At 35.2% G+C, this 17,002-nt stretch overlaps 1 protein-coding gene across 2 annotated transcripts in view; it reads right to left on the bottom strand.

The window, feature by feature from the left end:
- Nucleotides 1-1,585: 1,585 nt before the first annotated feature.
- NR2C2 (nuclear receptor subfamily 2 group C member 2) overlaps nt 1,586-17,002 on the bottom strand; it is a 51,824-nt gene continuing 36,407 nt past the window's right edge. For both annotated transcript variants that reach the window (XM_070738321.1, XM_070738322.1), the window contains 6 exons: nt 16,751-16,928; nt 14,484-14,605; nt 13,110-13,249; nt 9,393-9,530; nt 8,026-8,131; nt 1,586-7,670 (listed from right to left, as the gene is read on the bottom strand). In XM_070738321.1, the coding sequence (XP_070594422.1) occupies nt 7,496-7,670; nt 8,026-8,131; nt 9,393-9,530; nt 13,110-13,249; nt 14,484-14,605; nt 16,751-16,928 (859 nt within the window). In that variant the 3' untranslated portion in view covers nt 1,586-7,495. The remainder of the gene's footprint in view (nt 7,671-8,025; nt 8,132-9,392; nt 9,531-13,109; nt 13,250-14,483; nt 14,606-16,750; nt 16,929-17,002) is intronic.

A 17,002-nucleotide genomic window follows, 5' to 3' on the forward strand; every position in this document is an offset into this window, starting at 1 on the left:
CTACATGGCATCAGATGAGATTACTTACGTGACCGCCTTCTGCCACATACATCCCAGCAGCCGATTAGGTCCCACAGAGTTAGCCTTCTCCTGGTCCTGTCGACCAGACAATGTTGTCTGGCGGGGCCTAGGGCAAGAGCCTTCTCTGTGGCGACCCGGCCCTCTGGAATCAGCTCCCTCCAGATATTCGAATTGCCCCCAGCTTGCCTCGCCTTTCACAAGATCCTTAAGACCCATCTATGTTGCCAGGCATAGGGCAGCTAGCACATGCCTCCCCCCTTCTGACCATTAAATGTTATGTGTGGATAGGATTGTGAAATATTGTTTTTTAAGATAATGGGATTTTAGTCAGTTTTAATTATTAGATTTGTACATATATTGTTTTGTATTGTATGTGGTGAGCCACCTCAGGAGAGGGGCAGCATACAAGTCTAATAAATAATAATAAAAAATAATAATTTATCTTGGTTTTCTCCCAAGATGTTTCTTAATTTCCAATGCAGAATAGAATTCCTAATATCTTTTATAGGAGTCAGCCCATGCCAAACAGAGCTGGTTCTACTGAGTTTCTAAGCCCAGTTAAAGCCAAATGCCATTTTGTAAGATAGTATTTCTCAACTATGGCAAATTTAAGATATGTGGACTCCAACTCCCAGAATTCCCTAGCTAGCAAGGTATTAAGTATCTTTTTATAAATATAGTATTTTTAAAAACGATCATTTTATTGGCAGTTATTAGTTAAAAAGCAAAATTGAGCATCCCAAGGACTATTCCAGTATCTGCCATGTGCAGGTGTGGCAGAGAATAGATTTAAAATACATGTATGTGTTTTCATTGCTATGCACTTGAATCAATGCCCTGATATTTGCCCAAAATTTAAAGACTTATACCAACAGAGTTGGTTTGACTTTTCAAAGCTGCTGTTCCCTTATTCCCAACTCACGCATTTTCTCAAACAAACTTTTCTACTGCCTCCAGTTTTGGTCACCACACTACAAAGACATTGAAACCCTAGAGAAAGTGCAGAAGAGATCAACCAGGATGATAAAGGATCTGGAAAATAAAACATGAAGAGCAGCTGCAGAAATTGAGTTTGGCCAGTCTGGCGAAGAGGACCAGGGATGACATGATAACAATGTTCCAATGCTTGAGGGGCTGCCATAGAGAGCAGGGGGTCAGGCTGTTTACCAAAGTACCAGAAAGCCAGACAAGAATTAATGGATAGAAACTGACCAAAGGGAGATTCAATCAACCTGGAAATAAGGAGGAACTTTCTGATGGTGAAAACGATCAACCAGTGGAACAGCTTGCCTGCGGAGGTTGAGAGCTCCAACACTTTCAAAGAGAAACTGGACTGTCATTTGTCTGAAATGGTGTAGGGTTTCCTGCTTGAGTGGTATGTGTGTGTGTCTGTATGATGGTGGACTCGATGACCTACAAGGTCCCTTCCAACTCTAATAGATAAATAAACATGCAAGTTTTGTTCAAGGAACTCTGAGGGTTGCAGAACGCTACTTTGGAGAACTTACACTGTCATCATTAACTGCCATGTTAACAAAAAAATATTAAAAAGAGGAAGTCAAAACCTGCATAAGAGTATTTATTATAATGGTATAAATTTCTTGTAGACTGCAACATTAAGCCACAACAATGTAAGGATACATTTAGACAGCATTTAATAAAATGCATAAGCATGCACTGCAATTCTCTATATATACACACACAACAATGCAAATTTTTCTTCCAAACTGAAGACATTGATTGGATCCAAAAGTTAAGATAAAGAAAAAGAAAGAAAAATTAAAATGAAATTTCCAAAGCAAAAGAAACTGAGAGAAAGCAGGTTTAAACCTGAACTAAAAAAGTAGACTTTTTAATAAACAGTACAAAGCACAGAGCTATGAAATATAACTCTGAATATTATCACAATTCTTTTTATGTCAAGTACATTAGTTTTCATACAAGCTTAATGCTTGAGGGAGTTTTCAAATGCTTACAATTGTAAACATAAGTACTACTATTCAACTATAAAACTGTTGAGAACATTGGCTTTACATTATACTTAGTACATAATTATGGAAGCCTTTTTAGAATATAAATTCTGTGGATACAAAAAAAAGGGTACTGTATGCTGTTATCTTTTGAACAATACACAAGTAAAATGTATCTAGTTGTTAGTTTTGTTTTGTAAACCGAATAGAACATGAAATCAGTATCATACTTCTAAGTACCAAGTTACTTTAAGTCTTCTAACAATATTTGACTTTGCTACTAGGTTTGGCAAAAAGTAAAGCTATCATGTCTGAGCAGCAATATCAGGAGGATTCCCTACAATTCTTGGATTCTTTCTGCTTCCAGCAAATGAGAAATTCTGCCTCTTACACATATTTCAAGCAAGCTTTTCAAATAAGCAAAAACTCTTTAATATTTTTCTCAAACCTTCCAGAGAACTAGAAATGGAAAAGTTCTATTCAATTTTAAACGGAATGGCTGATGAATTGTTCTAACTATGAAACAAAGCATTTCAGTTTTAGTCAAATGCTTTAAAAAGAAAAAATGATTAAAAGATTAGAAAACAGAAAAATATAAATTCAAAAATATTAGGAATTCTTCAGAATTGCATCCCATTTCATTTGATATTTTTAAAGTGTTTCAGTTACAACTCAAGTCTTTTAAGTGCCTGATTAGGCAAGTGCTACACTATATCTAACTTTATCAGGAGCATTCATTTTCATAATCTTTCTCTATATAAAAATTGATCCTCAAATGCCCGACATCAGGATTTTAACATTCTTCTTTAACCACACTTGAAAGTAGTTGTCAAGGCATGGAGAAAAAAAGCTGTTTTAAAAGGGAAAAAGAGAGCAAGTTTTCCATCAAGCTCTGCCTTTCCATGCACTGCAAACTACCTGTATTTTCCAGAAAGACAGAAATAATGCAGTTTTTCATATAATACAATTTTCCACTATAGACCTTCTATATGTGTCCTTATATATAGGAGTACTTCTATTTTAGTATAGCACCCCTGAATGTTTTACATGCAACTTCTGGCCCAATGATATGATGATTTCCCCCACCTTCCAAATTTTACAGAAATGAATCAAGGTAATAGAAAGTGAGCCACAAAATTTGGGATGCACTAGTTCCGTTCAGAGCTTACTTGAAACATCCTCCAAGACTTCACTGGTAGCACGAAGTGGTACGAGATGTTACCACAGTGGTCAAATCTCATTTCTTAAATTTCAAAACTTAAATTTAAGATGGTTATTTTGGAAGTTTCTCAGCAAGAAAGAAAACTATTTCTTTTCAAGATATATCTGAATCAGTTAGTGACATTCATGACACAGAATTTTGCCTTATGCTTATTAAATAAGACAGATAACAATATAAAATTAGATTCATCAGTTGTGACAGCCTTGTCCATTTTTATCAGGAATTGGATGTACTGATAACATTAAAATACACAATGATCAAAATGTATATGTCGAAAAAGACGACTACACTAAAGAAAAGCTCAGGAGAAATACCAAAAGCCTGTTTTGCAGGCATTGAGAATATACAGAAAGTTTTATGGTCCACAGTTCACCACCATCACTGCACAATCTCCATAATTTCAGCTGGCCTTCAGCATATTAACAAATAAAATTGGAACTATTAGATAGTTTCGTTCAGTATTTAAGACAAAGTGCAATTACATCCTAGGTTTAAAAACAATAGCTCACCCTACTGAGAAAAAGGAGAGGGAGCCATATGTTCATATCAAGCTTTGAACAAAATATAAAATGTAGGAAGCTCAAGCTTTGCAATGCAATTATAAATCTTTTTTAACATATAGAAATTTGGTATATATGAGTATGACTGTACATAATTTTACATAATACATACACATTTTATATTACACTGTACATGTACTGAACAGTTAGAAACTAACACACAAACATCATATCAACAAATAAATATGGCCAGCACCAAAGCACTATTTTGATTGTGCTTAAGAGCTTGGTTAAATCCTAAGATATTTTTTTTTTAAAAAAACCTCTTTCTGTTATATGGCATATTCGAACTGAACTCTAAATGACACATCTAATTATTTTCTATAATAAAATCCACCTGTGGATACATACTTAAAATTACAATTTTTACTTTTATTTAATTCATTTTACTTATATTTAATTACAATTTACTTTTATTTAATTAAATCTTTAAGGAAACTCTATTATTTAATGGTTTATCAGTTGCCATAGAAGTTCTCCCATAGCAAGGAGATTTTAGTCTTATTGCCATGCATGGCCAAGTCCACTGAAATAAATTAAAATTTGTAAGTTCAATTTATCAACAGACCACCCATTCAGGACATGTTTTAAATGTAGATCCTCAAATGGATATTTAAATTTTAGTAATCTCAGACAACATGCTTTCAAATAAGTGTGCTTTGCAACAGTAATCATCTCAAATGTCCACCTTCAAAGTAATAGATATTACAGTTTCCACTTATTGACAATTTTTAAAAGTGCTATGACTTTTTGATAAAACATCCTTCAATAATTATTTTACGCTCAAATTACAAAGGGTTAGGTTTATATGATACAAACTAGGCAAACCTCCATTGCTTTCACTGATAATAGGCGCATGACCCAAGGATAATTACACACTGAGCATTCATTCTATTCAAAGCAGCTCTGCAAATCGGCAAATGATGTAAATTGCTGTTTTGTTCAACTTAATACAAGAGAACAAAATTAATACGATTAATGGTTTGTGGAGGATTTAACCTGGTACAGAATTCAGCAAGTACTTCTTTTTGCACTGAATTATTTTCAAAACTACTGTTTTTATATTATTCAAATTGCATATATTTTAATTAGATATGCATAATTAAATATTATATATACTCTAATAGTTTTAAAAAATGAGTCAATCAGGGTTGCATGTAAAACAATACCTATTAATATATATTAGTGTTATGTTAGCACAATAAAAATAGTGTACATAATTTGTTCTGCAGATTTTATAAAAATTGAGCTAAAACATAATTTCCATTGTTTAATATTTCCTCATCCAATTTTTAAAAGAATTATAAATTTGGCATGTAATTAGTTTTTAAGTTTTATGATCTGTGATCCAGGACAGACTCAATTCTATTTCCAACTGATCTTGCTATTTTTAAAATATAGTATTTCATATATTATATAACACATACAACTAACTTTCCAGTACTTCCCAATGCATCTATAGTCATACTGAATGTATTTCCTACTGAATGTATTTCCAATGCAAATTATATTAAGCTGTCCAAGCAAAACCAATTTGACTAGGGATTTGTTGAATGAATTATAATTATGCAGTATAAACACATATTGGAAGTAAGCACCACTGAGTTCAGTAGTATTTTCTGGGGAAAGAGACCTGTAAAACTATATTACTTATGTAATGTATTACTCTGTTCAATTATTAAACTGTACTAACCTTTCTTATTCTTCATTGGTACCTGCATCTATTAACATCTATAAAATACTCACTATAAAATGCCTCTACTAAAATGCTCACTGAAACCACCCATATATGTAACAAAGAGTATAAATGACATATTTGTTGAAATATGTTTTCATATAAAAGTCCATTTGAAAAAAGTGATACATGTATGAAATAAAAATTACAACTATGATTTGAAATACAGAAGTATTGTGCAATATAATATGAAATCTAAAAGCAGTACTGGATAGGAGTAGAATTGGCCAGCCTTAATATTTTGACAGATAATTGTACATGGCAGTTTTAGTACCATGACTCCAGGTAAGATTATCAGATTCTGAATAATAACATATTCAATATTGGGAAAACAGATACAACATAATATAAATAAATAGATGGTTATTCTTTTTATACAATGGACATCGTTTCTATAGAAATTATGACATATGTTTCAGAACTTAAGTTGGATTGCAGGTTGAGAAAATGAATGAATCTAGGATACACTTTTATAGTTCCATGGAATCCCACTGCAGGGACTATAAGACGTTTCCCCGCTGTCATATCATTCTCTGATGAGCAGGCTAGGCAGAACCCAGGATCTGTTGTACTCGAACCCTCTGCCACATTGCCAAATACATAGCAAAAACTCAGAAGTTAGTCTGTGTGTATTCTCTTTCACTGAGAATAAGTGTTTGTTGTGATTGATTGTTTTGGCCGATCATTAGGAACATTGAACCACTTTGTTACTGGAGTGTTCCAAACTGATTGTAGGACTGTTTTGCCAGAGAGAAGCAACATCTCAATAATCAATAGATTCCTCACTAATTCAGTGATCTCAGAACTATGCCAAAGCCAGTCTTCCCAGAAGGAATGAGTCATTCTCAGAAGGAATGAGTTTGAAATTTGTTTTTTACGTTGATCTGTCCATAAAAAGCAGGTGATTCTTATTTAAACTTACTTCTTATTAATGATGTGTTCCAGTTTCTTTAAAAAAAAATCTATTGGCAAACAAGCATAAAACATCTTAAAATTCTCAGAAGTGCCTCACTATAAGTAGTGTGCTATTTTTCGATGTAAATAACTTCTGTAAAGTCTATTAAGTTTACAGTTGAGCCATAAACATTATGCTTTTCCCATGCTATAAACATTTCTATTCATTTAGTAGAATTTAATTCAAACATCCTTAAAAGAACCACGTTATTTAATAAATAAACAAAATTAAAATTTTTGTAGCATAATGATTGTCTGCCATGGCTGTAAGTTTTCATAGAAATCATTAGTATACATCTGTAATTAAAATGCTATTCATTTACCCTATTCAAGGAAGCAGGATTATGAATGTATGTCTTACTTTCATAAAACATTCTTTGGAAGTGCTGACCATTCCTATATCTTGCTAATTTTAAGTGAACATGTATGCACACAATATAGACTGGATTCAAAGCACATTTCAGCAAAGCCCTCTTTTTGCTCAAAATAATCTTGTAAACATTTTTTTCTCCAACAAGCTAGTATGCTATGCTTCATGCTGTCCTGGAGTGGCATTTCATTTTGGGAGAGAACAAGGGCTGCAACTGGGGTTAGGGCAGTCCCTTTGCAGAAGACATCTTGGAGCCTTTTGAATTCAAGCTAAAGTTCTCAATATACTTCTTTTTAATGCACATTCTGTCATAAGAGAAGCTATAGTGTACCCATCAATAAAGCTTAAATAAAAAGACATACTGCAGATATATTTATCAATTCACTGTAGCCTTTCAGGAAAAGAAATTTAAATATTTGTTCTGGCAGAAACAGGTCCTAGAAAAAAGTACTGTAGGGTTTTTTTTAACCTAGCTTTTGAATAAAAGATTTTTTAACAAGAAAATGAAAAGTGTTGAAAACATTTTGTACACCTTATTTAGATTTAATTGGATTTGTATGCCGCTCCTCTCCAAGGACTCGGGGCGGTAACTTGGGACTCGGTAACTTATCCCAAGGAATCAGTAAATTAGCATTCAGGTCCACCACAATGAGCTAATTCCTTCTAAGATGATGATCCTGTTATTTGACCATTGTACTCTGCTGTTTCCATCTTCAGGATGTAGGGAATGATGCTGTCAATTGGAACATTTCCAATGAGGCCAGTAAAAAAGAGTTCTTCCGTAATGCTGGAACTCATCAGTCTAAGAGCTGGCAGGCGAACTAGAACTCGAGCTAGCCTGAAATAAGAAAATCAGTGATACATGTAAAAAATGTAACTCTATCACACACACACACACACACACACACACAGAGAGAAATTATTTTCATTGAATTTAACGGAACTCACTTCTGAATAGTAAAGTTTGTCCAATAATTCAATAACATAAAAATGGTGTATAAGGTTAAGCACTTTGACTTGTCATCGTTTTTTGACTGAAAGTAAATTTATCATTTATAACTCAACCCAATGGAAGTCTATTTCAAACATTATCCAGGAACTGAAAACAAAATCACATGAAAGCAAGTAAACGAAACCTGTAGAACTAAACAAAGTAAATAAATAATTAAATAACCAACCACATACTATTATACCTATAAGTATCTTCAGGATATGTTTTTTGAATATAGTCTTGCAACTCCATTTGAGCTTTCTCCTGGAATTTCTCGATTTGGCTGGAACTTGTAAGACCAGGGTGATCTATTAAAAATTAAACAAACATTATTTAATTGTTTGTTTAATTTTACTGAAAAAATATAAAAAATATACTATACATTTTTTTAAAAAAAACCCTTTATTCCAAAATTTCCAAAAACAATATATTGTTATTGTTGTTGTTATTATTATTATTAATAATAATATTTCTATGCTGCCCTTCTCGAGATGACTCATCTACCAACAATTCTGTTTTGTTTTCTAGTGAGAACATATGGACTACGCAAAAAAATACACAAATCAGAAATTACATTTGGTAATTAGCAGGTCATTTCAATACTTCAGGATCCACTCTTGTTGACCATATATTATCATTCCTCAAAAACAATTTTAGTGTAATTAAGTATTAAAGTATTTAGTAGCTCAATTACAATTTATAAAGAAAGCATTTGAATCTATTTAAAAATGTATAGAAATATTTAAATGCTAGTTTGTAGAACATTTGTGTGTGTTTTGAGACATATCTGGTTTAATAAATGTCATGTTGATCAGTTATGGAGGCTAGGGAATGCTATTTACCTTTGGCTTTCTCACTGCTTCTTGGAAAGTAGTTATTCATTTCCCATTTGGGAGTGATTGTTTTATTTAACAAAAGTTAAGAAAATGAATCTTATGGTTATATTGACTATTCTTTGACAAGCAAAACATAAACAGGCAAAAAAAGAATAGTGTCTCTAAATTCCAGATAGGGTGAAATCAATATAACTTCCAGATGTTCTCTAGCACAGGATGATAATCTGAAAATTATATCCATGTCAAGTGCAGAAATCAGGAAACTCGGGCAGTTCAAACGTATACAAGGGTTTATTCAAGAATCTGCACTACTAATGATAGGCAATTGGCAGTTAGGTCTTTGTGGGCGCAAAGGGACTCAAGACTGATGATGCACTTAACCCCTCCCTCAAATTCAGCCTGACTACAATCCTCTTTATTGTGACAGTCTATTTGGGACTGCAGTTGGAAAATATTATTAACAGGTCTTCCATATTTTGCTGTAACCACAGAAGCTACTTGCCAAATCATTTAAAGAAAAATAAAAGGAAACACTTGAGGTAGAACTCTTAAGAAAGTTTTTCACAAACATATCAAATTTAAGTATCACATTTAAGTCTCACTGAAATGAGGAGTTAAAAGGTCATTTTAATCCCAAATTAAAAGTATTAGAAAATGTGATGTGTCAGAGTATTAAAGCATCTGAACAGTATTAAAGACACACACTGAAATAAAATCATTATTAAATGCTTACCAGGACTAAAGAGGACTATAGCTTTAAGATAAGCATATTCATATCCATCAATATCAAGTTTAGCCATACTGTTACAAAACTCCTGAAGTTTCCAAATATGCTCCATCACTTGTTTTATCCGATCTCCAGAAAGTTTATCTAGAAGTAAACATTATATATTCTCTTAAAATAAAGTATGAAAATCCACCAAAAATAAAACCTTCTTCAGGACATAATCATTTCTGCTCCACGGTTTGAATTACATATTCTTATAATTCTCAATTGCAGTGAACAAAGCAGAAGTAGAAACTTACCCTTTTGTTAAGAATGAATGAAGACAAATCAAGCAGAAGGCAAGGGTAAAAGGAAGGAATTGGCATAGAAATAAAACTGAAAGTAAACCAAAAGCTGTAGAGAAATATGCAGTGTCTAATAATGATCAAATAGGAGAAGTTGGAATTGCCATGAGATATCTTTTAGTCAGAGAAAGAATTAACCCCTTTTGTGGAAAGCAGAGTGCTGCTGAAATAATTTCATTGCTCTTGGAAACAGCAGTATGAGTGTAGTACACTTCCAAACATCTGAATTTGACCGATTAAATGGGCACAGCTGATCCTATATACTCTTTATGGGTCGAACCAGTTTTTTCATTTCAGTAAACAAGGGACTGGAGAAGGCAAGAAATTGATGTCTAAAACAACATTCAATATATCTGCTATATTAATTCAAACTAGGCCTTGAAGGGCAAGCTCATCAATATTTAGTAAGGAATAAAGTTGGAACACTTGCCAAGGCACCTTACTCTTAAGTGTTCTCTAAAAACAACATTAGTAAAAGTGTTTCATTCAAATTAGTAAAGATTGTACAAGGAATTTGGAGCATTGTCTATGCTGAACTTATAATGTGTGTTGCATGTGTAAATATAATGTAACAGATACTAACTTTCTTTCTAAAGCACTGCAAATAGGTGGAAGGTGCTTGTGCAGAAAAGATGTGTCATGCCCTCTTCCGAGTGTGAATCTGTGGGGAAAGATGAGCTAGAACAAGAACTGACAGAGATGGAGATGGTGCTCCGTTGGCCTTGGAAGAAACTAGGGAAAAGGAGAGATCAAGGCTTTTCTGAATTAGTAAGGCCTGCAGACAAGGATAGCTCAGAGAAAAGCAAGGATTACCCCCCACTCCTGAGCCAAGAGCAAGGAGGGAAGCGACGGCAGATTGAGCCAGCTACGAGAGAGTAGAGTACCCCACCCTCTTTCATAAGGCATACCTAAGGATTGAGATGTAGGAGGTGCTGGTAGGAGGGCATTTGTTGGTAACAAGCACTGAATCTGAGAAGCCTTATGTGCATTTTTCAAAGCCGGGAGATTGGTGTACTATCTTGTGGGGCTTACCAGTTGTCTGCTTCATTGAACTTCTTGCTCTGGTTACTGGTTACTTAACCTGGCTTATTGGATTGCTGGCCCTGATTGCTGTTTGATTAACCTGGCTTATTGGACTACTTGCAGTCAGAGGCTCCTGAAGGTGCATGTGAGAACTTTGCTCTAGGACTTGTAGTGAATGTGGGAATGTTTGGGGGCACAGTTGGAGCAATAAAGGGGAGTTAGACCTGTTGCTTTTTGCCACAACCTGGGTCATCACAAGATGCGAAGGATGGTACTAAAACCATTGAGACGACTCACAGGAAAATTAGACTTCTACAAAGCAAGAAGCAAGTTTGTTATGTCTCCTATCTAAGAGACAATGAGTCAGAAAAGACCGAACTGACAATAATAATGATAATAAACTATCTGTCCTCTTGAACTAGCATGGAAATTATATTCAGCCAATATTCACAGCACAGGAAAAGTGAACTAGAATTACTCAGAAAGGCCTTAATTCTTCTGATTTTGATCTTTCCATCCATAATACAGACTTATTTTTGTGTGTGTCTGTGTGTGTGTGTGTGTGTGCTTGCTTCACTCCATTATTGAGAAATTGCCCTTTCAATTCTTTTTTAAAATGATTTGAGAAGTAAAACATAACTTCCATAAATTTAAGATCTTTGATATTTCTCTATTATAAGACAGATAATTCTGAAATACTATGAAATGCTTTTCTCTTGTTCTTCTGTTTTGTGATATTTGCATTTCCATATGTCCTATGTGGCCAATCCAGTCTTCAAATGTATTTTAATATTTTCATGGAACCTCTGAAAATCTTATCTATTTCCGCCCAAAACTAGTAGTAAAGTGGAAAATAATCAATAGTTTTATACTTCAAAGCAAAATAGAAACAGACATCTGTAGGAATGTTGCAGGGAAGAAAGATGAAGATAAAGTTTTTTCCTGTCTTCTTTGATTCTGTGATATATGATAGTGCACATCAATAAGGGAGAAAGAACATTTGTGGCAGATGGCCTATCTGGCATACATGTAGCTTTTGGGACTGTAAAAGTTACTCTCTAAACTTATGTTTAAAATATTTTACCTCTGTCTTATTATTCTGCATGTCTTTTCAGCCACCGTATTTTAGAAATTCCTTTTGTTTACAAATTAAGTATTCTGCAAACAGCAAGATGTAAAACATTCATTTCTCTTAATTAGGAAGTAGTAATAACAACATTGCTTATTTTATCAGGCTTTAATTTCTACTAAAGGCAATAGAACTACTATTTTAATTATTGTATCCTACTCCTGCTGCTAAAAAGTATCATTAAAAGAAAACTAACTACACTGCAATTAGATCAAACAGCTTCTCTCTATTTTCAATAAGGATAACAGTTCTACTATTTTTTGTTTCCATATACAAATCTGTTTTGAATACCCTTCAGCTTTGGATGATGGAAAATCTTAAGAGCCCTACATTTAATCAAACGTAGGGCACCTACCTCTCCATGGCATCTGAATATCCTGTCTCTTTCCTTGACCAGAGGAACTACATCAGTAGTGTTGTTTTTGAGGGCCTGGCTGTGGGGGTGGAACCTGTCTATTATAATTAAGTTTGAAAGGATTTAACAAATTAAATAAAATTAACTGCTATTGTATTCTTCTAAACCTAAAACAACAAAGTACATTAGGCAGCAATAGACTCCCCTATATTTTTATAAAAGAAAAAAAAGATACTTTGAAGTTAAATGATAATATAGCATTACAGTTTTAGCATGCAGGATTTTTATTAGTCATGAAAAATTATGTAATATCCTAATTCCAGATATGAGATGAAATGAGAATAAAATAGGGAATACTGAGCAAATTTTTGTTGCTATTGTACCCCAATCCTCTATTTCCAGCGCTTTATCCAGGTCTTGTGTGTGTGTGTGTGTGAGAGAGAGAGAGAGAGAGAGAGACAGAGAGACAGACAGAGACAGAGAGAGAGAGACAGAGAGAGAGAGACAGAGAGAGAGACTTTGATTCATGGTATTTGGCCTGTCACATTTGCCATGCTTTATTGATTTTACTGAAATTTCTTTATTATGAGCTTCCCAGAATCACTGGGAAGCTACAGTTTAGTAAATTATTCTTGTATTATATTCTAATGGAATATGATTGGCCATCCCTCTGCCAAGAATGGGACCAGTCCTTTGAAGACAACTGACTTTAAGATATGTATACTCAAAGAAGGAAATGCAACATTATGAATGGAATTAAAAGTGGACATCACTATTGCCCTATTAACACAGAAAAAATTATGTACGAGTGATACATACAATTATGAATCCTTTAATTTATAACAATTAGAGCCTTTAAAAATAATACATACCTTCCTGTATACTGTTCTGCAAATGGTTGACAATTGCTGCTAAGATGGTTGACAAGCTCATCACCTGTGCACACTGGGCTAAGCCTAGAGTAAAGAGCTCATTCCAACAGGCACGCACAAGGCTTGTATTACAGTCTTGCCTATGAGTTATAAAAACAAATGGTAAGGTTCAGGATAATTTTTTGTGTATATACAAGTTTCAGTGATAAAACTTCAAAAATCTAATACATTTGGAACGTTGTGAGAATTAGGACATATGTTTCCTGATGTTTAGCACTGAAAAGATCACGGTGTGACGCAGTTGCCAACAGACAGAGATCTAAATGTTATTTATAATGAAATTTTAACTAGTCCATTTTTTAAAGTTATAAGAACATTACAAAAAAGCAAAGTATCAAAATGCAAAAGAATTAAGAGATAAGGACTATGCAATATTGAAAACAATTAATAAATAACAACAAACTAAACCAAGACCCCCAACTTTTAAAAAACTCAATATACTGTATACTAAACATCTAGAATATTTGTTAAACATATAATTGTCATTAGTTTACAAAACACACCTCCTAAATCTACATTATCAAATGAAAAAGTATATTACCTAAAACACTACTGCATTACTTTAAAACAATAAGAGTTTTAGAGTACTCTAAATATTTGGGGCTTCAGCTTTAGGTGGCGGCAAAATGCCCCCATAAATGCAAAAGGATAAAGAGTAAAATACCTAATCCTGCTTTCTCAATAAAGCTAACAAAGCTTACTTCTTTCTTCCTACTGTATTTCCTAGACCTAGACTGTTTTCAGTCTGAATGTATTGTAGGTGCCAAAATTACTAATACAGAACTTTAGTTGTTTAATCCAATACAAATCATTCTACCAACTAGCTTTTCATATGTTATATAACTAAAATGTGAAGCTTCAATACAGGTAGTCCTCAATTCACAACCATTTGTTTAGCCGTTGTTCAAAGATACAATGGCACTGAAAACTGATGTATGGCCAGTTCTCACACTTATGATGCTTGTAGCATCCTTACAATTATGTGATCAAAATTCAGGTGCTTAGTAACTGGCATGTTTTTATGATGTCTACATTCTCCAAGGGTTGTAAACTTCCTAGGAAGCTTCTGACAAGCAAAGTAAATAGATGAAGCCAGATTTACCTATTGACTACATGATTTGTTTAACAACTCAGGGAAAAAGATTATAAAATGGGTACAACTCACTTAGCAACTGTTTTTCTAACAGTGGAAATTGTGGTCGCAAATCTGCTTTAATACAGCAAATGAAATATTTTTTATTTTTGAGAATCATTATACATTGTGGATTCCATTCAACGTGTATTTATCAATGGAAAAAGAATGCAGATTCTTACCCTAGCGCTTGAAAAGCAGGAATGGACCTGGCCCAATGCATGGAAAGAAAAAGTAACCGTGATGCAGACTCACAAATGTAATGCACATTCAGGTACTCTGGCATTGGGCTAGGCATGGTTAACTGAAAGAGAACAACATGAAGTTTATTACAAATATATATACAGTGATCCCTCGATTTTCGCAGTCTCGATTTTCGCAAAACGCTATACCACGGTTTTTCACAAAATAATAATTTAAAAATACTCCACGGTTTTTTTGCTATACCACGGTTTTTCCCACCCGATGACGTCATACGTCATCACCAAGAGTCACTTCTCTGTCTCTTTTTCTTTCCTGTCATTCTCTGCTTCAATCATTTTCTCATTTCTCTTTTTTTCTCCCCCTTTTTCTATCATTTCTCTCTCTCTTCCTTCCACTCTTCTCTCTCTCTCTTTCTTCCTCTCTCTCACTCTCTTCCTTCCTTTCTCATCTTTCTTTCTCTCTCTTTCTCTATCTTGCTTCTTCCTCTCTCACACTCTCTTCCTCCCTCTCTCATCTCTTTCTTTCCTTCTCTCTCTTTCTCTATCTCTCCCCCTCTTGCTCTCGAGCGGCGGGTGAGCGGGCGAGCAGGAGGACTCGGCGGTGAAAGGGGCGGTAGCGGCGAGCGGGCGAGCGCTTACGGGGAACGGTGGCCGCCAGCGCTGCTGCAGGAGGACTCGGCGGTGAGAGGGGCGGTACCGGCGAGCGGGCGACCGGCGGGCGGGTGCTTACGGGGAACGGTGGCCGCCAGCGCTGCTGCAGGAGGACTCGCCGGTGAGAGGGGCGGTAGCGGCGAGCGGGCGACCGGCGGGTGCTTACGGGGAATGGTGGCCGCCAGCGCTGCTGCAGGAGGACTCGGCGGTGAGAGGGGCGGTAGCGGTGAGCGGGCGACCGGCGGGCGGGCGCTTACGGGGAACGGTGGCCGCCAGCGCTGCTGCAGGAGGACTCGGCGGTGAGAGGGGCGGTAGCGGCGGGCGGGTGAGCGGCGGGCGGTAGCGGCGAGGGCGCCGGAGGGGCGGGGGCAGCCGACATTCAAAGCAATCTTTGTCGTCTTCCGCACTTTCGTCGCTCCCTGCCCCCAACTTCAAGCCCTTGCGCGGCCTTGCGCATGCGCAGATGGTATTTTACTTCTGCGCCGCTATATCGCGGAAAATCGATTTTCGCGGGAGGTCTTGGAACGTAACCCCCGTGAAAATCGAGGGATCACTGTATATTTAAAAATCACTGCTATATTAATCAATATAATATAAACCAGAAAAAAACACATCCATTTTATACTGAATGAACATTTCTTTAAACATTCACATAGTTTATCAATATTTTTGATAATTTAAAAAATGTTTTTCACTCTAATGGTCGTTGAAAAAACCATGTATTATTGAAAATATTGAATGAATGCAAATGAACGTTTTAAAGTTAGAATTTTTAAGAATCTTTTTAGTATATTAAGTGGATAAACTGTATTGTTATGTTTTTGGTATATGCTGTGAGCTGCCCCGAGTCCACGGAGAGGGGCAGCATACAAGTCCAATTAATAAAATAAATAAATAAATAAATAAATAAATAAGAATTATTTGTATTTTAAATAACAACTGCAGTGCTTCTATGTAATTAGGGATCACAATTTATAATGATAAGGTATAATACAGGTATCCTTCACGTACAACAGTTCATTTAGTGACCGTTTGAAGTTCTAATGGCACTGAAGTTACAGTGGTGAGTTTTGAGCATTTTTCACACTTACAACCATAGCAGTAACCCATGGTCACATGATCAAAATTCAGACACTTGGCAACTGACTCATATTTATGACGGTTGCAGTGTCCCGGGTCATGTGATCACCTTTTGACACTGTCAATGGGGAGACCAGATTCATTTAACAACTGTGTTACTAACTTAACAACTGCAGAGATTCACTTAACTGTGGCAAGAAAGGTTATAAAATGGGCAAAATTCACTTAACAAATGTGTCGCTTAGCAAGAGAACTTTAGGGCTCAATTGTGATTGTAAGTTGAAGACTACCTATAATTAAACGTAATGGTTCAACATTATAAAAAAAATTTACAGAATGGTCACCTCTGGTACAGTAGTGTAATATTTTATCCATTTAATAAGCAAACACTGTTTCAAACAGCATGTTAACAATGTAATGTGATTTGATCTTATACATTATGAGAACTCATTTTTTATAAGGAAGTACAGTAGTTAATGATAAGCTCTGCCAAAACAAATCAAGGAAAGACAGACCTTAAATGTCACATGAGTATCTGTAAGAAGAGGTCCTTCAACTTCAATTATTGGAGTGGACTGATCCCTGCTGATGACATGAATATTTCCACCACCTGCAGGATCCATCCCATCGACTAGATTCTGTGCTGTGGCACCATCTGTAGTATTAAGTGCTTTAGCCAAAGTATCAAATGCCCTGCAAATAAGAGTAATATATCATATATATGTACATCATATATGCTCTTGTATTACATGTCACCTGGTGGGGCC

The sequence above is a fragment of the Erythrolamprus reginae genome, chromosome 2 (assembly GCF_031021105.1).
Source record: "Erythrolamprus reginae isolate rEryReg1 chromosome 2, rEryReg1.hap1, whole genome shotgun sequence".
Lineage (NCBI taxonomy): Eukaryota > Metazoa > Chordata > Lepidosauria > Squamata > Dipsadidae > Erythrolamprus > Erythrolamprus reginae.